General features: G+C 35.0%; 3 protein-coding genes, 2 long non-coding RNA genes and 1 pseudogene across 7 annotated transcripts; 2 read left to right on the forward strand and 4 right to left on the reverse strand.

The window, feature by feature from the left end:
* Positions 1-790: 790 nt before the first annotated feature.
* LOC117129902 lies at positions 791-1,754 on the reverse strand. Its single transcript, XR_004453423.1, has 2 exons — positions 1,625-1,754; positions 791-1,550 (listed from the first exon to the last, which is right to left on the reverse strand). It is a non-coding gene; the product is annotated as an uncharacterized LOC117129902 (long non-coding RNA).
* Positions 1,755-2,594: 840 nt separating this feature from the next.
* Positions 2,595-3,372, forward strand: LOC117129901. The gene is made up of 2 exons (XR_004453422.1): positions 2,595-2,949; positions 3,073-3,372. It is a non-coding gene; the product is annotated as an uncharacterized LOC117129901 (long non-coding RNA).
* Positions 3,373-5,808: 2,436 nt separating this feature from the next.
* LOC103862267 lies at positions 5,809-6,798 on the forward strand (annotated as a pseudogene).
* A 3,178-nt stretch (positions 6,799-9,976) lies between these two features.
* On the reverse strand, positions 9,977-11,143 carry LOC117129898. The gene is made up of 2 exons (XM_033283111.1): positions 10,477-11,143; positions 9,977-10,290 (listed from the first exon to the last, which is right to left on the reverse strand). The coding sequence occupies exons 1-2, from the start codon at positions 11,141-11,143 to the stop codon at positions 9,977-9,979; spliced, it is 981 nt and encodes a 326-aa protein (XP_033139002.1).
* Positions 11,144-13,338: 2,195 nt separating this feature from the next.
* Positions 13,339-13,704, reverse strand: LOC117129899 (receptor-like kinase TMK2). Its single transcript, XM_033283112.1, has one exon. The coding sequence runs from the start codon at positions 13,702-13,704 to the stop codon at positions 13,339-13,341; it is 366 nt and encodes a 121-aa protein (XP_033139003.1).
* Positions 13,506-23,190, reverse strand: LOC103862305 (receptor-like kinase TMK2). Of its 3 annotated transcripts, XM_033283116.1 has the most exons (9): positions 22,895-23,190; positions 22,638-22,736; positions 22,472-22,552; positions 22,347-22,404; positions 22,003-22,245; positions 21,824-21,880; positions 21,428-21,531; positions 20,165-20,222; positions 13,506-20,088 (listed from the first exon to the last, which is right to left on the reverse strand). In XM_033283116.1, exon 9 carries the CDS (start codon positions 15,453-15,455, stop codon positions 13,782-13,784), a length of 1,674 nt encoding a protein of 557 aa, XP_033139007.1. In that variant the 5' UTR covers positions 15,456-20,088; positions 20,165-20,222; positions 21,428-21,531; positions 21,824-21,880; positions 22,003-22,245; positions 22,347-22,404; positions 22,472-22,552; positions 22,638-22,736; positions 22,895-23,190; the 3' UTR covers positions 13,506-13,781. The 3 variants fall into 3 exon arrangements, with proteins under 3 accessions (XP_033139007.1, XP_033139008.1, XP_033139006.1); XM_033283117.1 differs by having other exon boundaries at positions 13,506-20,222; positions 22,024-22,245; XM_033283115.1 differs by having other exon boundaries at positions 13,506-20,222.
* Between the last annotated feature and the right edge of the window lie 362 nt (positions 23,191-23,552).

Below are 23,552 nucleotides of genomic sequence, written 5' to 3' on the forward strand. Positions count from 1 at the left end.
TGGTGGAGACTTTGGTCCTTACAAGACAATCCGAAAGGAATGCTCTTTACTTTAGTATTAATTTTCTTACAAGACTCGGTGATGGATGTAAGGCAGTTCCTTCTTGATGCCCCAGAGACATGTTATTTCACTCACTACGAGTTGTTGTTCCTTCTTTACGTGAAATGTTTTTGACGGGGGCTTGTATTGTACTGCTGGTTTTCAGGTATCGTTCTGTGCCTGGGTATTCAATGTAATTGCAACCATGGTCTGCTGAATTAAAGGCGGAGGTGAGCTTGACACTATACTATTGTTTTTTTTATGAATCTTCTAATGTTAACTGTTCTTATGAAGTTTTGTTTTGATTTGGATGAAAGTTGAACTAATGCTGGTTTTGAAAATATTAATGATATAGGTGTGAAGATCTTTTTCCTTTCCACAATCTATGTGTTGATGGGCTGTCCACTTTCTTATGTTGTATGGTACAGGCCTCTCTACCGATCCATGAGATGATGCTCCTTTTAACTAGTTTTTATTTCGATGGTTTTATTACAATTGAATATTAAACAAGACTAAGAATGTGTTGGATGGTTTTGATGATGAAGTTGTGGAAGAAAAGGGTGGTAAAGATGGTGAGCTTTTGGCTGATGCGATCGAGTGATGCAGAGATGGACACAAAAATGGATATGCTTGATGGTGAAGATGTGGTTGCCGATGATGATGATACTCCCTCCGTTTCGTTATGTAAGCAGTTTTGCCAAAAAATATTTGTTTCATAATATAAGTTGTTCTCGGAACCCAAAACAATAAATATACAATATTCCACTAAAAAACTTAAAGGCCTTGTCGTTAGTTTTCAATTTTTTAAACACAACTTACAATGTCAGTCAACTAACATTTACTACTAGTTACCAAAAAATCTATTTCTAAATTCACTATAAATACCACCGTAAATGTTGTCTTACTCCATTAGTTTTTCTTTTTGATTTACTTTCTTCGATCTATTTTTTCTTCATAAAACTATGGATCAAAATGAAGAAAAAAGTCAAAAAGAAAACAAAACAGAAAATGTTAAAAAAATCAACAAAACACAATCAAACCTCCAGATGTTCACTCGGCCATTTGACTTGAACAAGATGCATTATGATATTGGAGAGCTTCATCCCGACAAAGAAATTGAAGCTTAAATAAGCATATTACAAACTGTTCAAAAGTTTTACTTTGGCTCCATCATAAAATTTTGATTTTTTAGTTTAAATTAGTTATACAAAAATTTGGCTCCAAAATGTTGTAAAAAAGTTTTTAGAAAACTCAAACGTGTGATTGTTGATATTATTTTTTATTAATTTTATTACTAACAATAATCTCTTTCTAATTAAATGTTGCAGACAAAATGAACGTGTGCAATAAATACAAAAACGTTTTTATTGTTGTTTTAGAAAAAGTTGAAGTTTCTTAATAGCCGTGCTTTTAAGCAAAACTACTTACATAGCGAAACGGAGGGAGTAGTTACCATCAAAAATATTTTTCTTCACTAGTTTCCGCAGATCCGATCTTCTTTTTGTATAATCCTGCAATGATTGCTAATCAATTTTTTCTTACTTGGAATCCACATTATCCGATAAACAAATTTTCCTTAACTGACTTTACAATTATGTTCTTTCTGTACTTCAGCTACCATAGTCCCACTTACTACAGTTTACAATCATTTTGTCTAAGCCAAATTTTTATTAGTCAACAAGAAACATCTAATAATCAGAGAAAAATCAACTTATATATTCTTTATATAAACCAATTTATTTCAAAATGTATTTCAGTGATTAAAACTCTCAACTATTTTTCAATCAAAATAAAATCTTTCAAATTTTTTTTATTGTTTTAATACTTCAACTTACAAACTAATAACGTGTGTCACTTTTTGTTAAATAATTATAGACAGAGAGTGACAAATGTTAACACTTTGTAAATTGAAGGGTTAAAGATTTAAAATTAATTAAGATATCTTGATTACGATTCAAAAATAGTTGAAGGGTACTAAAACCCCTCAACTATAAAATTAAAAAATTATATTTACAAATCTACTTTACAAGAAATAAGATATATATATATATATATATATATATATATATATATATACACTTAAAATATAATTGACTATTGCAGTAATAATATCCCATGAAAACATTGTAGTATTTATAACAACTAGATCTTTTTTGCAAGCGTTATGCGCGGATCCAGATATTTTAAAATTATTTTTTGGTCAAAAAATCTAGTTGTGATAAATAGTGCAAGATTTTCATGGAAAGTATTACTGCAATAGTCAATTACATTTTAGGTATGTTTATACTTTAACAAAAAGTCAAACGAACACAAAGCACAAAAGGTCGAGATCAACAATGTCGTAAATAGGTCCCACAAGCTAATTAAAGAGGATTCGTTACGCACTTTCATGAGATGTGATTACGTGCCACTCATCAACAGCTCCATTGTACCCTCCACTATTATTTGCTGACTCGTATTTCTGTTTTCATATGGTCATATTTCCATACTGAGATTTCTATTCAAATGTATTTTCGAAGTATTTTAGTAACACAAAGATAAATACTCCATGATAAAAGAATTTTTTACTCTTTAAGACACTTTTTATCTTTCAAATTACACAATAGGTCACTTGTTGCTGGAGACACACTTTCTCTTTGTGCAATGTCCTATATGTCCTCAATCTAACTACGCTCTCTCCTAACCACAACCCTTCATAACTAAGCTGTCACTTTCCCTTCTTTAAAAAAAAAACGATTGATCAGTTTCTGATTTTTGAGTTTTCAAAAACCAATCTATATTCTCCTCCAACTTTACTTTTTCAGATTCAGATTTACTTTCCCCAATCTATATTAATGATATAGGTGTGAAGATCTTTTTCCTTTCCACAATCTATGTGTTGATGGGCTGTCCACTTTCTTATGTTGTATGGTACAGGCCTCTCTACCGATCCATGAGATGATGCTCCTTTTAACTAGTTTTTATTTCGATGGTTTTATTACAATTGAATATTAAACAAGACTAAGAATGTGTTGGATGGTTTTGATGATGAAGTTGTGGAAGAAAAGGGTGGTAAAGATGGTGAGCTTTTGGCTGATGCGATCGAGTGATGCAGAGATGGACACAAAAATGGATATGCTTGATGGTGAAGATGTGGTTGCCGATGATGATGATAGTTACCATCAAACGCCCTAAGTTATTCTCTAAATATTTTTCTTCACTAGTTTCCGTAGATCCGATCTTCTTTTTGTATAATCCTGCAATGATTGCTAATCAATTTTTTCTTACTTGGAATCCACGTTATCCGATAAACAATTTTTCCTTAACTGACTTTACAATTATGTTCTTTCTGTACTTCAGCTACCATAGTCCCACTTACAGTTTACAATCATTTTGTCTAAGCCAAATTTTTATTAGTCAACATGAAACATGTGATAATCAGAGAAAAATCAACTTATATACTCTTTATATAAACCAATTTATTTCAAAATGTGTTTCAGTGATTAAAACTCTCAACTATTATTCAATCAAAATAAAATCTTTCAAATTTTTTTTATTGTTTTAATACTTCAACTTACAAACTAATAATGTATGTCACTTTTTGTTACATAATTATAGACAGAGAGTGACAAATGTTAACACTTTATAAATTGAAGGGTTAAAGATTTAAAATTAATTAAGAGTTTTTTTACGATTCAAAAATAGTTGAAGGGTACTAAAACCCCTCAACTATAAAATTAAAAATTTATATTTACAAATCTACTTTACAAGAAATAAGATATATATACACTTAAAATATAATTGACTATTGCAGTAATAATATCCCATAAAAATCTTGCAGTATTTATAACAACTAGATCTTTTTTGCATGCATTATGTGCGGACCCAGATATTTTAAAATTATTTTTTTGGTCAAAAAATCTAGTTGTGATAAATAGTGCAAGATTTTCATGGGAAAGTATTACTGCAATAGTCAATTACATTTTAGGTATGTTTATATATCTTTTTTTTGGTAAAGTAAAATTTCAAGTATATAACTGTAGATAACCATTTTGGCTCTAAACCAAAAAACTTATAATTTATCTTCATCAAACGAAGAGTAACAAAGATAATCATGCCAACAGAAAAGATTCAGTTTACATTTCTGCTCTTCATTTTCTTAATTGCTTCATATCATTTTTCTCAAACCTTTGGTAATATTTTTACTCATATTTTTTCATATAAATAACAACGCTAGATAAAATCAGTTAATTTTAATTTTTTTTTTGACAAACTATTCATATTATTTGTTTTAAATGATTTCCAGCTGGTGGATGCAAGTACCAAGGATATTGTAAAACTGATGACGACTGCAAAAAAGTATGCATAGGCCATGACATAGATCGATCATTTATGACTTGCATTTTAAGTCGTCCAAAGAAAAACCAATGTTGTTGTCTTACTCGTCAGTGATATATCAATATTATCCATTGCTACCTGTTATAAGATTTAAAATTAATAAAAAATAAAGATATTTATAACAATATTCAATTTACATTAGCATGAGTATCTGACCCAAAATCCTTAAATGGTCAAGTGGAAAGAGTTTAAGTGGTTTCATATGTGTATTGATTATTCTATGTGAATCCATTTCCAAACAATGCATTGCCACACAATGGCAACAAATGCATTGTCATTTGTTAATATTGTTAAAGTAATTATAGTAATTATATTGTGATATGAGCTTTCAAAGCGCATGACTGTTTTAGCTGCAAAAATTATTTTTCATCTGAAAATATTATTTTACATAATTTATATACCTTCAAAAAGTGTAGTATAATACAATATTTCTTATTCTCTTTTGTTTCTGTAGCTATATCATCCTCTTTACTCTTTTCTTCTCTCAACTTCTTCTTTTTTCATGTCACTATTAGTTCCTACAAATAATCAAAGAAGATAAACAATATATGTTTATGTGTTCTCTTCTAGTATGTAAAACTATTTTGTCAGTGTCTCATCTGAAGCATCACCACCACCACCATATTTTCCTCTGCCAGTATCGCAACCCGTCGTCTCCCCACTTACTCCCACCGAAATTTTCTCCTCCTCTACTTCTTATGGTGGATTCTTCTCCTGCATTAACCTTTGCAACATCTCTCCCACCACCTCTGCAAATTTTATTTTTTCGTAAACCCCATGTGTTATGTTTTGTTGGTGTATCATTTTTACGAACCAATTGGTTTATATTTATTGACAAGACTAAGAAATTACAAGCAAAAACATACCAAGACTATACTTTTATAATCGAAAAAGGCCAAGAAAGTGGTAAACATTGTGAACCAGTAAAACAAAGATCGTACCATTTGGATAAAGAATATGGTATAATATAGTGTATGATATTAAATTTTAAATTAGAAAAGATGGACAATGACAATGCCACCTGCTCCTCTGTAAATCATATGTCCTCTTACTATGTATGATTGTTATCTTTTACCTTTAGAAAAAAATAACAGTTCAAATTGAAATGTAGTATTTTGCTTTATACTATTCGATTTAAGAACAATAGAATATAGATAAATCTTTAGAGTCTTTTCTCCTCCTCCTCCCCTTCCCATCCCCCTCACCCCTCCCCGCCCAGCCTCCTCCTCCTCCTCCGTCTCATCCTCTTCTTCTTCCCTTCTTTGTGAACAAACTGTTATATACATACTTTACTATTTGGTCAATAGAAATAGAATACTTGAGATAAGTCAGCTATTACGTTTGTCTTGTTCACGAACCTAGTTTTACATTTTCAGGGTTATCTTGTGATGTAATAATAATAACCCCTCTCTCTCTCTTTCTATTGTCTCCATTGATGTTCGTCGTCTCTTGGCTGTGTTAATCGCTTGTTTTGTGGTTCTAGCCGAGACAGAGTGGGGATTCATCCTTAAAGTGTCAAAGGTTCTTGAGTACTGGGCTGGGAGAGGAATGCTTCAGATTTTGTAAGTAACTGAGGAGCTCAAGAAAGAGACAATTGTTTGGTTGGTGTAAAGATTATATATATTGGTTTGCTTTGTATCAGTGTGGCTGTGATGACAAGAGCTTTCCCTGACTATATGACTCAAAGGAAGGATCTCTTGCTTCTTCAGAACATCGCAAGCTACATGCTCCTCGCTTGTGTGGTCTTATCTATTTGATTTCAGTAAGATGTCACATTCATAGTTCTATTATTTCCTATGTTCTCTTGCGTTACTGTTGAATCTTTTTCTTCATTATAGTTTTTGGTTGATGTAGTGGTTGTATCTTTGCTTATATGATCAATCTCTTTTCAGTTTTGGATCTGCTATGTTTGATTTGGTTTAATCTTTTGATCGTTTGTCTGAACTTCAGGAGATTTTATGCATTGGTTTTCTGAAACGTGCTAGACAGCAGAAAGAAATCTCAAAAGAACAAGCTGTCAAGGATCTTGAGGCAAGTAGTGATAGTTTGAGTTTATTGTAGTGTCTATATGTGCATTCCATTCCTCAGATGGCTTCTAAATCATTGACCCTTGATGTTGCAGGAGATAGACAGACGCAGGGAAGAACTGGAGCAATTGCTCTTGGAGCATCGGAGTAGAGACGATGTGTGAATGTGATCACAAGTACAGTAGCTTCATTTGAACAGACGAGATCAGTTTGTTTTTGTATTAAAGGATTGTGTGACCTCTCTGTTTTCATCCTTTCCACTTTGTTTGCTGCTATTGACACGCTAAGCTTGTAATACTTGTCTTATAAGAGACGAGCACTACTGATGATACTTCATGCCTTTTGCGGCAAAACATTTGCAATATGGGAAGATATTATAGAATCACAATAATAAGAAGTCCTTCTCTTATTCAATCAGATCTCAATCACAAATAACAAGTCTCAAAATCACACATTATGCATCACACCTTGCATCCATATATATATAGGACTCGAAATATCCTAAATCACTTAGTATTATCATATCTCCTAATCCTAAAGATAATCACAACTTAAAATAGGAAAAGGAAACTTGTATCTCAAGCTTATCCAACAACATTCTCCCCCTTAAGCTTGAACTTGTCTTCACACACATTTTGAACTCCAATAAACTCTCTCATCTCTTTGAACTTAATTATTCCAAGTGACTTAGTAAGAATATCCGCCTTCTGTTTGCTTCCCGGAATGTGATCGACCTCGACCAACTCGTTTTCCACACACTCACGTATAAAGTGAAACCTCCTGTGAATATGCTTACTTCGGCCATGAAACACAGGATTTTTACTAAGTGCTATGGCAGACTTATCATCCACTTTGATCACCACTTTCTTGCTTTTCTTCCCAACAGCTTCACTTAGAAGTTCTTGCAACCATATCGTATGTTTAGCCGCTTCAGTCGCAGCCATAAACTCAGCCTCACAAGATGATAACGCCACTATTTCTTGTTTAGTTGAGCACCATGTTATAGGACTCTCACCAAAATAAAATATGTGTCAGTAGTACTCTTGCCATCATCATTATCGACATTGTGAGAGCTATCACTATAACCTAACAGCTCAGTACCTTTGTCACGCGGGTAGTACAGTCCGAGGGAGCAAGTCCCACGAAGATATCTCAGTACTTGCTTCAGGGCTGCACCATGGGACGTCCTCGGATCCTGCATATACCTGCTGAGAACACCTACGCTAAAAGAAAGATCTGGTCGCGTGTGTAACAGGTAACGGAGACATCCAATGGCACGGCGATACCCCCTTTCATCAATCTTCATTTCATCAAGTGACTTGGAGAAAGCTGCGTTTAACTCCATAGGTACATGAGTAGAGTTACAAGAACTCATATTAGCTTCTTCTAGAATTCTTTGTGCGTATCTATCTTGCTTGAGAATGATCCCGTCATTACCTTGCAACACTTCTATTCCCAAATAATACGTCAATAGTCCAAGATCGCTCATCTCAAACTTTGCAGCCATCTCTCGTTTAAAATTCTGGATAGAGGTCAAAGAAGAACCAGTAACTAGAAGATCGTCTACGTAGACTACGACAATAAGTAGCTCTTGGTCGTTTTCTTTGCAATAGAGTGAAGGCTCCTTTGAGCAATGCTTGAAGTTCAAGCCTCGAAGTATCTGGTTAAGCTTTATATTCCAAGCTCTAGGAACTTGTCGTAATCCATAGAGAGCCTTTTTTAACTTGTAAACCTTGTGTTATTTCCCAGCGACGACAAAACCTTCTGGTTGAGTGACGAACACATCTTCGTTTAGCTCTCCGTGAAGGAACGCAGTCTTAACGTCGAGATGGTGTATCTTCCAGCCATGTGTTCCAGCCAAAGCGATGATCAATCTAATTGTCTCAATACGAGCCACCGGAGAAAACACTTCATCATAGTCCACGCCATGCCGCTGAACATACCCTTTAGCTACTAAGCGAGTATTTACTGATCGAACCATCAGCATTGCGTTTAATCTTAAACACCCACTCAAGACTATTGGTTTAACACCTCTAGGTAGCTCAACCAGATCCCACGTATTGTTTTCTCGATTGAAAAAATCTCGTCCTTACACGCATCAATCCAAACCTCCAGCTCCTTGGCTTCGTTGTAGTCCCAAGGTTCCTCAGTAATAGCCATCAACAAACGTTCTCCCTCTATCTCAGCCATGAGAACATAGTGGTCAAGGTATGTAGGTCTCGTAGATGTTCTTGTTGATCGTCGTGGTTGAAAGCCATCATCACTATCCCCGTCTTCACTAACTTCTTCTTCCCCCGGTTCATCATTGTCTTCAGCTGAATTTTCAGGTACAGAAGCTTCAGCGTCAGTTGCGACATCATTATCCCAACGTTTTTTCACGAGCGTGAAGTCACCAGCTTCCATATCGACTGTTTCATCTGTCCAGCACCATTGCTTGTATTCATCAAACACAACGTCACGGCTCACAATAATGCGTTTGGTGTGAGGATCGAGAAGACGGTAAGCTTTAGATCCCGGTTCTGTTCCTAAGTGGACAAGAACTCTGGACCTGTCATCTAATTGCTTCCTACCAGCCTTCTCTGTTCTAGCGTAGCACACACATCCAAAAACCTTTAAGTGTGACAGGTTTGGTTTCCGACTTCTCAACGCTTCATACGGACTCAACCCGTCAAGAGATCTTGTTGCAACCCTATTGATCAAGTAAGTGGCATGCCTTATTGCTTCTCCCCATAGATGATTTGGTATGCTCATATGTTTTAAAATACTTCTTGTCATCTCCAATAACGTCCTGTTCCATCGCTCTACTACGCCGTTTGTTGAGGAGAGTACGGCGCAGTCAAGTGTCGATTGATCCCATACTTGTCGCAGTAGGACTGAAACTCATGAGATACAAACTCGCCTCCTCTATCTGTTCGTAGCGCTCTTAACTCTGTTTTTGTTTCTTGCTCCGTACGTAGCTTAAATATTTTAAACTTCTCGAGAGCTTCACTCTTTTCTTTAATCAGTATTGTCCACATGTATCGCAAATAGTCGTCTATGAGTACAAGAATGTATCTCTTGTGGGCTGGTGTTGGTGGTGTGATGGGTCCACAGAGATCTGCATGAATCAGTTCGAGAGTTTTTGAAGCTCAAAACGAGGTTGCTTGTGGGAAGGGCTTCCTGGTTTGTTTTCCCTTCAGACATGAGACACAAGCTTCAGTACTGCTCTCGACTTCAGACACGCCTGTAACCAGTTCTTTCTTGACCATTGACCTCATGGTCTCTTTGTTGATATGACCCAACCGTGCGTGCCACATTGTAGACTCTGCACAGGTCGTTACCTTCAAACACTCAATATGATCTGCTTGTAGCGTGACCTTGTATAAACGGTTTTTAGTTCTTGTTGTTTTAACCATTAGTAGACCATGCTTGTCGACTAGCTTGAGCGTGTTGTTCTTCATATTCACTTCACAGCCTGCCTCAGTGGCTTGTCCCAAACTAATGATGTTGCTCCGCAGCGATGGTATATAGTAGACATCTTTCAAAATTTTCTTTCAACCATTGATAATGAACCGAATTGAGCCTTTCCCCATTATATCGATTCGTGAGTCATCTCCAAAATGTACTTTCCCAGTAACGGTAGTGTCAAGCTCGAAGAAGAACATACGGTTTCCACTCATATGGTTGCTGGCGCCATTATCTAGATACCACACATCTTTAGTATCTGATTCCGTGTCAAAGATTTTAGGGTTTACATTCTCCTCATTCAAGTAAACGACCTCGTTCATCATCAACTCATCAGCTTCTTGAGTATCTTCGTCTTTCTTTTCATTCCCTTCGGCGGTCTCTTGAAGCTTTAACATCTTATCTGGACAGTCAATAGCGTAATGTCCAAGCTTGTCACAGTTGAAGCATGTGATATGTGAGGCATCTCCTCCACCTCGTCCTTGCCTATAAACTTATCTTTGTTGCTGAAAAGATCCACGACCGCGACCTCGTCCTCTCCAATTTGATCTGCCACTGCGTCCTCGTCCCCGGTTATTGTAGTTGTTACCATAGCCTTCGTGATTTGAACCTGCATTGTCGTACATTAGCTTCCCTGTTTCATCATTGACATCCTCTTCATCTTCTTCAGTTATTCTTTCTTCATACGCCTTTAAACGACCGACTATATCTTCATAGCTTGTGGTCTTAAGGTCTAGAACTTGCTCAAGTGAAGCAACCATATGAATGTACTTCTTTCTTGGCAAGCTCTTTAAAAAAAAATTCACAAACTTTGGTTCTTCAATTGTTTCTCCTAAGGAGGCAGATTTAGAAGCTATTTCAGATAGTTTTCCAGAGAATATATCAATCGTGTCTCCATCTTTCATCTTGATTCTATCGAACTCAGCCATCAAGGTTTGTAACCTTGCTTCTTTCACCTGCTCAGCTCCGACATGTCTCGCTTTTATTGCTTCCCAGACCGCCTTTGCTGTATCAATGTCGCCAACCTGTAAGACCAAAGTTTCTGGTATAGATTGTAATAAGAATGCAATAGCCATATTGTTTTTCTTCTCGTCTTTGGTTCCGGGGTCTATTGTTTCCCATACTTCGCTGACTTTCAGTGCTATCTTCATTCGCATGGCCCAGACAGTATAGTTCGATGAAGTTAGCATCGGAAATTTGACAGAAGTAGGTCTGCCATCTTGGTGTAACACGATATCACTTTTGCCGTCTCCCATTGTTGTCGATTGGAAACTTCAAAGTTATGCTTTGCTCTGATACCAAATATAGAATCACAATAATAAGAAGTCCTTCTCTTATTCAATCACAACGATCTCAATCACAAATCACAAGTCTCAAAATCACACATCATGCATCACACCTTGCATCCATATATATATAGGACTCGAAATATCCTAAATCACTTAGTATTATCATATCTCCTAATCCTAAAGATAATCACAACTTAAAATAGGAAAAGGAAACTTGTATCCCAAGCTTATCCAACAACAAATATAAGTATAATATAGTATAGTATTGTATAGTATAGATAACCATTTGCTCTAAACCCAAAAAACATATAACTTTATCTTCATCAAACTAAAAGCTACAAAGACAATCATGTCAACGGAAAAGATTCAGTTTACATCTCTACTCTTCATTTTCTTAATTGCTTCCTATCATTTTTTTCAATCATTTGTTAATATTTTATTCTTCTTTTTCATATAAATAAGAACTCTATATAAAATAAGTTAAATCAGTTTTTTTTGTTTTTGAAAAATTATTCATATTACTTGTTTTAAATGATTTTCAGCTGCTGAATGTAAGTACCAAGGCTATTGTAAAACTGATGACGACTGCATAAAAGTATGCGTAGATCATGAGATAGATCTATCATTTATGATTTGCATTTTAAGTCGTCCAAAAAAAAAAACCAATGTTGTTGTAGGCCTGGGCGTTCGGTCCCCCCATCGGATTCGGTTCGGTTTAAACGGGGTTTTGGATTTTCGGATGTAAGCCTAGAAGTCCCATTCGGTTTTTTAAAATTTCCGGTACGGTATCGGTTCGGAACCAACCAGGTTCGGATCGGTCCAGATAAAGCTCAGAAGATCCGCTTAAACCCGAAATTGAAATGGACCTTGTTCGGTTTCGGGTTTTGTAATCAAAATAACCAAAAAATCCGGAAGAAACCCGAACTACCCATTCATTAACACACCAAAACAGAACAAACTTGAATCTAAAACTTAGAAAGATACTGAAATTGAAAGCCACAGAATAGTACTAGAGTATTAAACAACACGAATTAAACCATAAGCAATTTTGCATGTCCCCACTATGAAAATACAAACGATCGTTAACAGCTTCAGATTCATCTTCTTTGTTGTGGTTTCTCAATCAAAAGATGATGTCAAAACCACCTGTAAACATAAAAGCACATATTTAAGTGAATAATAAGAACAAGAAATTACAGAAAACATGCATATAAAAGATGAATTAATGAAAAAATCAAAAGACATGCAAATAGAAGATGTTTCTATTGATTTGGAATCGATTAAAAATTTCCAGAAAAAAACCGAAGAAGAAGAAAGAAAACTTATGAACCTGTGATTGATTTTGATTCTTCTAATCCTCAGATAAAGCATGAGACAGAGAGACAAAGAGATTTATGGTTCCATTTTATTATTATAAGATTGAATCAAAAAAACATTGTTCTTTTTGGATTAGGGCTGGTCGCCGAGAACAGGAAAGAGAGGAAAATACATGGAAAGTATGTAAATGTAACAGCATATAACATAAATTATATATAAGATCGGTTTAGCTCGGGTGCTTCATTCGGCTCGGTTTACAACCGAACCGATCGGTTATCCGAAAGCCAAGAGGTTAAGACCCATTCAGTATTTAGCATGGATCCGTTACCGATCCGAACCCGCTACTTCGGTTCGGGTAAAGGTATGGGCTTCGGGTATAGTTATTTTCGCCCAGGCCTAGTTGTTGTCTTACTCGTCAATGATATATCAATATTATCTATGGCTACCCGTTATAAAATTTAAAATTAATAAAAAATAAAAATATTTAAAAAAATACCCAATTTAAATTAGCATGAATGCGAACCAAAATCCTTACATGGTTCAAGTGAGAAGAGCTTAAATGGTTTCATATGTGTATAATACTATAGGGATGAGCTTCTTTTTTTTAAAGCTAAGACAAGTTTGATTATATGAACAAGGAGGGATACAAGATGAGATGTGTTTTTAGAATAGAACAGCCAGCAAGAACTAAGTTCTTCTGGAGACCAAGCCCTGAAGGAGGGAGACACAACATAACCAAAGCTAAATACAATTTGAAACAAAGCTAAGATTAAACAGAGAAACATATTTGAATTTACGAAACAACACCATGTCTAGCTGCATAGCTTTTCCAAAACTCTACATTATCACACCATACTGCTGCTTCCCTTCACAATATTCTCCCATTCTGCTCTCATATCCGAAGAAACTGTATTTTCATCGAAATCTTGGATTTCGCCGCTGGGTTCCCACCGCTCAATCAGCGAGGAAAGGAAGCTGACGACCTGAGCCATGTCTGGTCTCTGCTCAGGTGTCCTTGTGCAGCATTGTCTTGCTAGTTTTGCAACTTTGTATATGGTCCGCTGAGTCTCCTGGTTGGCGATAATGTTTCTGTCAATAGCTTCCGAGAAAGTTTCTTCTTCGCGAAGCATCTTCCTGAACCATGCTGTGATATGGATATCGTCTTCAGCTCGGCTAAGGTCTGTAGCTTTCTTGCCGGTTATGAGCTCCATGAGGATGACTCCGAAGCTGTAAACATCGATCTTTCTCGTAACCCTTCCGTCCACTGCAATTACAGATATTTTAGTTGTTAGTTTCCAAAATAAATTACACAATCAAATATAGATAATTGACAGAGGAATAAGATAACTATACAATATTCAGGTGCCATGTAACCGGGTGTCCCACGACACTTGGTCTTGACTGATTCTCTGCCTTCTTCTGTAGCAGTCACTAATCCAAAGTCAGATACTTTGGCTCGTAAATCATCCCCGAGAAGAATGTTTGGCGGTTTCAAGTCCCTATGGATGTAGCTTTGGCTCTGGAGAGCCAGCGTATGGAGATACTCTACTGCTCGAGCAACATCCAATGCAATACTGAGGCGTGTAGTCCAGTCGAGTGGTCTCAAACTGTGGTCACTCCAGTGAAACAGATGTTTGCTCAATGTGCCTTGGGGCATGTACTGATAGACTACTAGCCTATCGTTTCCTTCAATGGAATACCCATAAAGAGACACTAGGTTGCGGTGATGAACCTTGGTTAGAACAGTGACCTCGGATTCGAATTCTTTGAGGCCTTTACCGGCAAAATCTTCTTGGTTCATCTTCTTAACAGCAATCTCCCTTCCATCGTGCAGTGTACCTCTGTATACGGATCCGAACCCGCCTTCTCTGAGTAAATTCTCAACTCCAAAGTTGTTTGTTTCAACTCTGAGAATCTGCATTGGTATTGCTTTGTTCTCGATGATCTCATTGTGCTCAGCCATGTTGATCTCGCTGTGCTCAGGCATCTCGGTCTCGTTGTGATCAGGCATCTCGATCTCGTTGTGCTCAGGCATCTCGATCTCGATGTGCTCAGAAGACTGCACGAGATCCTTCTTCATTTTATAAACCAGATAAACAATGAACCCCGCGACAACCAGCAACACGACAACCAAACTCGCAGTCAAACTTCCCACGAGGATTTTGATATTCATGTTTCCCTTACGTGAAGGAACCCCCGGACTGATGTCAGTCCCAATCTCCAAATTGCCTTTAGTATTTATCACTGGCTTCCCGTTTTTTATCTTGAATTCTGGCACCTTTCCGTGAAGCTGATTGTGAGAAACGTCCAGGACTCTGAGTTCCTTCAACTTAGTTATATCAACGGGAATAGTACCAGCCAGACGGTTATACGACAGGTCAATCAACTGAAGAGAGTCGAGGTCTCTAAACCTTGGAGAGATACTACCTGTTAGTTGTCTGAATGGCACGGCGAAAAAAACGATTCGACCCTCTATACAGGTTATCCCAAACCAATCCTGACACGGGTTGTTCCCTTTCCAACTCTTTGCAAATTCTAGGGGATAGTTAAATCCCCCAGCAATAGAAAGGAGAGTCTGAACGATGGGGTCACATGGAGAGCCAGGAGAATCTAAACAAAAAGTGTTCGTGCCTAGACTCATATCAACTCGAACCATCGAGTTAAACTTTGGCGTTGGTCCCTGAAGCAAATTACTGGAGAGAGCAACCACTTGCAGAGACTGCAGCTCAGTAAACCCTGTAGGAATGATTCCAGAAATCTGATTGCTCGTTATCTCGAAAACTCGCAGAGCTGTCAGGTTAACTAACTCCGGAGGTAGGCTTCCTGCGAATCCTTTGTTGGAGAGCCGTATGCCTGTGACGCGGCTGTTATTGTCACAATCCAGTTCAGTCCAAGTACAGTAATCTGAGCTAGTCCAATCAATATCGTCTGGACGATGCAAAGACGCCCTCAAGGCTGCCATAGCCAAGTAATCTGGTCCCTCATCTTCTAGGCTTGCATTTACCAACACAGATAAACAGAGACAGATCCAGAAAAGTCTTGTGGTACTTGAAGGTAGAGTCCTAAATAAACGAGAAACATGCACACTATTAGTCAAACGAATCCAAAATTATTCCAGCAATGTCAAGGAAACAAGTTGCATGTAGTATGAGCTACATATACGAATTCGTATACACATGCTCTAATACAAGAGAATGCTACCAATGAGACACATCAGCTAATGAGAGAGTAACAAAGAAGTATAAAGCAGAAATACGCTTTCGCTTTGAGATTAACCTAAGAAAAATTGTAAAAGTTTGTTAGCTTATTATTCTTGCTCTTTTCTGATATTTTATTTTCCTATGAATTTTCTGGTAAAATTGCTCAATCTTGTTCTAGAATTCTCTTCTTCACACTTAAGTGTTTTTGATTTGGCGTTTTATTAAGGTGAAATAAAGTGTTACTGTTTATAAAAAAAATTGAACAAAAGCTCATGGAATCAATGATATCAGGGATCACACTGGATAATGGAAATTTGGTCATGGGTAAAGGGACTCTCGGGTCTGTCTCTTAGTATTAGAGTGTGGGAACCTGGTCAGTGCCGGCTCAACAGGGAGGGCAAGGAGTGCACTCGCCTAGGGCCCACCCCAAAAGCCAATCAATTCAATAACAGAAGGGGCCCGTCTTTTTTTTTTTTTTTTAGAGTAGGGCCCTATAATCTTAGTTTAATTAACTATCATGTGTAAAAATTATTTTTGCCCAAGGGCCTAATACAATTCTAAGCCGGCCCTGAACCTGGTGGTGTCTTGACTAAGCTAACTAAGTGGAATAGTGTGAAGACATGTCGTGAAGATGTTTTGATAAGGAGAGTGATACAGAGATGTGTTGGTGATGTTACAAACACTTACCTTTTGATCTGGGAGGAGTTGTTTGTCCTACAAAGTGTAGTCAGTGATGTTTTGGTTTGTCAAAGATAAATCGGATGAACAGAGTTGGAGTGGATCTTTTGCTTATGTTTACAAGTTAGTCAATGTACATGGATCTAGTTCACACGACTAAGACGTAGGAGTCTCATGCAATGGTCGAAGGTGATGAGATGATTTGAGCTTGTTTGTCTGTGGGAGTATTCATCACAGAGAGTTACATTCTGATTCTACTCTGTCACTATTCCGCCAAGGAGTGAAATGCTTCAATTAGAAGCTTCTGACCACTAAGGGGTTGTTATTGGATTGAAGAATTCATTAATGGAAATTCAATTAGAATTATTTTACTCCATTATTTTTATTTTAATTCTTATGATATTAAATGGAGTTCTTTATAATTTTTGTACGTGAATATTGGTCGTCTTCTTCTGAGTCTTGAGATTCTCCACTAGCAAAGCAGTAAATGGTGCTTGACCATATCACATTATGGATATTAACCAGTAGCAAATGCATGTGTTCTTGCTTAGATTCACCAACGCCAAAGACATTTTAAGGTTTATGCCACAAGATGAAACTTTTTAGACTTTAATTCTCTTCAAAAGGAGGAGCGTCTTAGATGAATCATATCAGTAAATTATCTCTCAAGAACTGGGCCGTAGATAAGTTTGTATGAGGAATTTACAATGTTTGATGTCCCTTCCCGCGATGACCAGTGTTTGCTTGTTACACACTATATGATGAATTTACAATGTTTTATAATACTTTATATACCTTAGATGATCCGTTATTCTCCATGTATTCATAGCTCTGATCAAAGTGGTTTAATCCAAAAATTTCCTCTATCCAACGACTCAACCGTAATTCTATGGAGCAGATTTTGCTTGATTTCTTGCTTGATCAAAGTGATTTTACTTGATTTCTTGCTCTGATCAAAGTGTTTGCTTGATTTCAAGACAGAAAATGAGACAGCAGAATCAGAGTAGATAAATTTTTTGTTTTATTGTAAGTAGCCTCTTTGATAAAGTGAGGAGAGCATGAAAAGAGTGTTTTAACCTTGTTAATATAGATTACAGATAGAAAGGGAAGAAGCGATTAATGGATGCTTTAGATTTTCCCCTTCAGTCAAAAGGGGCAAAATCACAAAACTGTCCAGATATAGTAACATCACTACTACCAAATTTCTTTTAAATCTCGCCGGCGAGACATTAGTTGGCCACATATATTTGATACAAATTATGAACATATTTATGTTGTTCACTTATAATAGGGGAAATTTTTGTAAGCGCCGGCGAGAGTTGTAGAGATTATTTTTTTTGTTTATATTACAAATCATATAATCTGATAAATAAATAACTAAGAAGAGTTCATATTTTTAGAAAAAATAACTATTAGTATATGAACCAAATAATTAATAACATTAAAGTTTTCTTAAGTACTAGTGGTATTCCGGCGCTACGCGCAAGGTTCAGATGTTTTATTTTTAATGAATTTTAAATTAAATTTATTGTTTTAGTAAATATTTTTTAAAAAATATATAAAGATGTAAATATGTGGAAAAAGAATGATAACTTTTCCGATTCATTTGATAGTGGTTAGCGATCGTAGTGTATCACTTTGTTTTGAAGTTGGTTAGGTCAAAGATGAATAGCATAAGTAGTTTTTACTGATCGATTCAATAAAAATAGAATAAATTCCTGATAGTCGTAATAAAATTAATATAGTTAAACTTTAAACATAAAGTAAAGTTGATGTTCGAAAAATAAAAATGTAGGGTTGTGAAAATAAAACTGAACCCAAAAATCTGAATTGATCCGAACCTGACATAAATACCGAATGGATGTTCTTTTATGGTATTTTGGGTTATGAGTTTTATCTGAACCGAACCCAAACCTAACTGCATATATGATAGAACCCGAAATATTCAAAATCCAAAAGGAACTTATACCAAACATGATTTCAATTCCTAACATTTCATGGAAATAATCAGCCAACATTTTGCCATCCATGCTGATGATGAGCTTGTTATGGTTTGACTAGTGAATATATATTTAATTTATATAACATAAATAAACTATTAAGTATCACCTGCATAGTACATAATAGTTACCGAATTTTGAATTTTTATTGAGACTATATTGAATTAAAACGTTTCAAATGAAGTATACAAACACTAAGTGAATTTTACTCTGAATTTATTTAGGATGATCAAGCATGCTGAATATTCTTATCGAATTGTTTTTCTCTTGAGGTGTGTCCACGTTTTGCGAGAGTTTATTTAATTATTTAAGTTTATCATTTCACAAATGTTTTATATGGATGTGATTTGTTTTTAATTTTCGGTCAAACAATTGCTCTCATATCATATGTTTTAAATTATTGTCATTCATTAGCATCCTGTTTACTTGATTAACGAAAAACAACTTAAGTTATATATTATATGTTTTGAATACATAAATGGAGTATGTTTTAGATAATTAAAGATGGAAAATAACTTCAGATTTGTGCTTTACATCATTCATATTTTCTATTTTATAGAGTTTCTCACTATTCACGCAAATATATCTTTTATATTTTTATTGCTTGTTTCTGACTATTTTGAAATTTTTGGTTCTAATTATGTATTATTTTTGGTGATAGTTTTCAATAATTTTATTAGTTTTTCTTGGCCTTATTTTAAAGCAAAAAAAGAAGAAAAATAGATGAGTTACAATATTTTTGGTTTTAATTTTTGTCTACACTGGTTTCACGAAATGCAAGAAAACAATATAGTAAATGGATTATTAATTTAATTTTTGTTGTTATTAATTTCTCCAATCTTTTTTAAAAATTTATGTATTCGGTGTTATATTATGTATTTTGGATAAATTATCTATTTCGATAAAGTTCCTATATATTTGTTATATCTTTTTATTTTGTCTTTCAAACTATTTTTTTAATTTTAATTTTGGAATATATATTAATCATTTATTGAGATTTTGTTATTTTTATTTATTTCTCAAAACTTGATTTTAGTGATTAAAGTGTGGAAATTTATGTCAGATTAACTGTTATATATTTTAGTTGTCTTGAGTTTGATGAAATGTGAAATAAATATCATAATGAATTTTTTTTTATGAAAGTTCCTTCTTTTTCTATTAATTTATTTTTATTGTAAGTAGCCTCTTTGATAAAGTGAGGAGAGCATGAAAAGAGTGTGTTTAACCTTGTTAATATAGACTAGAGTCTTTGTCCGCGCTACGCGCGGAAAATGGAGGCTGAAGAAATTATTAAGTAACATTTTTTAATATTATTAAGAATTTATTTGCTAAGTTCAATTATGTTTTTTTTGGAAGTTGACATTTTCTATAAGTTTTTGACATAGGTGGATGGATTAAAATGTCAGGAAATAGATGATAATAAATTAGTTTAAAGGAAGAAAAACAGATGAGAAAATATTTTGTTGCAGTCAAGCAGAATGAAAGATATTGAGGAACAATAATGTTTTTAGGTTGAAAAGAATTGTACACCATAAAGGTCACACTTATCAAAGCCACCTATGCGATCAAGTTTGATAACTCAATTAGTTATGAAAAGATACTGTGAAGAATATATTATTTTATCAGTTACAAAAAAAAAAATATATTATTATAATTCACTTAAACTTACAATCATAAAACTTTGGTTTGAACGCTGGTGGATTGCATATCTGGTGGACTACGAAATACATTCATAATTTAAAATGGTATGATTTTGAATAAGGAAATACTATATCTTAGGAGTCATGACACACCTTTTGGTTTGTTGCGTGATCCGAGTGGACGTCCTCTTTTTCTTTTTATGTGTGTTCCCTGTAGAAGTTTGGAAACAAAAAATTTTAGGTGTTAAAATTATTTTATTTTTTTTGCAAAAGAGGTTGATTTTTTTTTTTGAGGAGTTGGTTGCATTGTTATCCTATCGCGATGGAATAGGAAATGGATGCTTGTGCATGGTCGGATTAGTAAATATTTTAAAGTTTTTCATTTTGTCGAATAAGTATATTTATGAATTTGGCTACTTAACAGGAGTTAGGGGATTTGGGGTTTATGTAGCAGAATATTGGCATTATGTAATATTGACATGGCTATTAATATTGATGACACATTGTATAGCTAAATATGACATATATAATTATATTTAATGTTAATTTATAATTTTGGTTAAGGTAATAACTCATATATTACAATTCATGTTGATATTGTTTTTTTAGTAAATTTTCAAATTATGATAATAATTCATACATCATCACTAAAATAAATATATCCGAATATGATAATCAATTTCAAAATATTGTTTTGTTTTAATATAATTATACAACTTCATAACTAAACTTAAAAAAACAAAATTCTATACTTAAATAAATACTTAATCGTTAAATCTTTAGTATTTTATATATCAACAATTTTTAAAAATTAGTTTTAATTTTTGATAACTATACAATTATTTATACAAATTTATTAATTATAAGTAACCAAAATAGATAGATAGAAAAATCTATCTAAGTCTAAGATTTTAGATATATACATATATATTCTTAAAATAATTTCAGAAAACAAATATATTTTTATTTTAAGTTTAGTTAATTTATATTTAGTTAATTCTATTATATGTAGTTAAAACAAATACTAAAATACGATTCTTGGTATAGCATACAAATAATTCAATGAAAAAATAATCTATGATTTTTCAAAAATTGATTACTAACCTTCTTTAGTTTTATCAGATTTGTCGAGAGCAGCTTCATCCCATCTATAGTGAAATTCTTAATTTTGTAGTTTATATGTAATTATACTACAATATATTTTAATTTCTATTTTATTAGGTTATCAAAACGATATATGAGTTATGTATTTAAAAAATATTTTCATCGTTTATATGGTTGTTGTGTTTTCAGAAATTTCCAATTTACGTTCCTTCAAGACTTTTGATCTTAAGTTTTGCAAGGCTTTGGAATTTTTTTAGAACAATACGACTTATCATTCGAAATTGGAAGATGCAATTATTATTATTTACTTACGAATTCTGTCAGCAATTTGTTATAAGAAGAATTCACCAGCTATACGGTGAGGGTTCAAACTGATACTTGCAAATATCAAATCCGAAGCAAATGCCACAACACATCTGTATAACAACGTGGCTTGTCAGATTATCAATTTGCTATGCACAAATAAATCCAACTTTCAGAAAGAACAGCATTCTATAGATTTGTCAATGTTATTTAAAAAGTCTGATGATATTTTAAGAGTCTCAACTATGATCTAAATTTATCAATCAATGATCCTATAAACACCATCAGTTCACTCGTCTCCAGTGACTGTTGCTTTTTTTAGACGCTGAGAGGGATGTTACCAAACGAATAATAGCTATGGTTCAGGTGATTTACACATATGAAGTAGATGGTGGAGGTACTTACCGATGCAAGGCTTGGTCATCAGAAAGCTTTCCCTTTGCTCTAAACCAATACCTTAGTCTGCAAGAAGACTTTGTCAGAATAATAAAACAAAACCAAAAAAAGTAAAGAGAATTTGATGCAAGTGATGAGTTTCATGTGTAATCAATCACATGAACCAGGTTAGTAAAGGTGAGATATACCACTACCACATCTCTACTTACTCCTCTTCTCAGAGCATTAAAGACATAAATGATGCTTGTGATGAGATCGCTATTAGTTGGTGCGGATGGAGAGATCTTGGAGCTGCTTTGGATCGACTTCCGAGGGAGTTCTGGTTAGTGCACATTGCGCAGTGGTTGTCTTTGGGAAAGCTATTACATCCCTTATGGAACTCGCACCTGCCAGCATCATTACCATCCTATCTAATCCATAAGCAATTCCACCTGCAAACAATATACCAGATGCTCATCAACCATGCTTGAACAATCTTGTTCATCATCATCATCATCATCATCACAAGAGTGGCATCAAGTTATTGATATACCATGAGGAGGAGCACCCATGTCAAGAGCCTCCAGAAGATAGCCAAACTTTGCTTCAGCCTGTTTGTAGAAAACAGCATGAGAAAAGGCTTTTCTGTAATAATCAATCAAACAAAGTGATTCTAACCTCTTCAGCTGAGATGCCAATGATCTCTAGAACCTTTTCTTGGACATCCCGCTTATATATCCTTAAACTTCCTCCACCAATCTAGTATACATCAAGACAGTGTATCAAAACAATCTCCAAAAACATTGTTCCATGAAAAAGTAAAATGGCCAAGCTGTTTATGTACCTCGACGCCATTATAGACCATGTCATAGGCAAGAGCTCGTGCAGAAGGTAAGTCATCCATATCTTCAGGCCTAGGAGCTGTGAATGGATGATGTAATGCCTAAAGAGACATTTTTCATATTAGCAAACAACATAAAATGGCTATTAATCTCATTAGATAGTCAAGTTGTTTACGGTAGAAGCATTTTTACTTTTTCAAACTGCTTCATCTACACTTATCTCAAAAAAATCTTAAGCGCATATTTACAATTCTAGTACCCGTCAATGTTCTTCCGCCGCTTCACATAACGACGCAAGCATTCGGATTATCATCGCTGAAAATCTGAGGTGCTAAGTATTCAATCGTATCTCCATCCTCACCCGGAAAATACGCAGACCCGTGAGCAGGCTGAGCCGCCACGTACTGTTTCTCTTTTGCGTTACCATTCTTGGCCGTCGCCACAATCTCCACGCTACGTTTTAGCTTCTCAGTCAAACTCCTGACGAGCTTTTTCACGTCCATTGTTCCTTTAACCGTCACCAACTGCTTCTCGTGATCTATTGAAAACCCACTCACACCTGCCGTTGCAAAAACCAAAAAATAAAACGTCGTCAGCGTTTTAAACTAAAAACAGCGTTTTGAAAACGCTGACAGAACTCATTGGTTTTGTCGTGTCTCTCTCTTCAAACCTTTGGCTTTAGAGACAGTCTTTTGAATCTTCTCAATACACCGTTCACGGTGGAAGTCCACACCTTCAGTACCGCCGTTGTAACCGGAGCCTAACACAGACTTTTAGAATCAGATTCTTGGTTTTGTAATAATACAAACGGTTAAGTAAAGTTCAAAGCTTTACCTCTTTAGGTTTCACATCATAAGCAAGGACCTCAAGCCTCTTAATATAGGTTGAGTAAGAAAGTAAAGATCCGATTGTTTGCT

Source organism: Brassica rapa, unplaced genomic scaffold, assembly GCF_000309985.2.
Source record: "Brassica rapa cultivar Chiifu-401-42 unplaced genomic scaffold, CAAS_Brap_v3.01 Scaffold0235, whole genome shotgun sequence".
Lineage (NCBI taxonomy): Eukaryota > Viridiplantae > Streptophyta > Magnoliopsida > Brassicales > Brassicaceae > Brassica > Brassica rapa.

Coding starts and splice junctions, on each gene's coding strand:
- LOC117129898 (XM_033283111.1), bottom strand. CDS start 11,143: ATGGGAGACGGCAAAAGTGATATCGTGTTACACCAAGATGGCAGACCT. Junction 10,291..10,476: donor TTCAAATCACGAAGGCTATG/GTAACAACTACA, acceptor TTGACTGTCCAG/ATAAGATGTTAAAGCTTCAA.
- LOC117129899 (XM_033283112.1), bottom strand. CDS start 13,704: ATGGAGCTCATAACCGGCAAGAAAGCTACAGACCTTAGCCGAGCTGAA.
- LOC103862305 (XM_033283117.1), bottom strand. CDS start 15,455: ATGGCAGCCTTGAGGGCGTCTTTGCATCGTCCAGACGATATTGATTGG.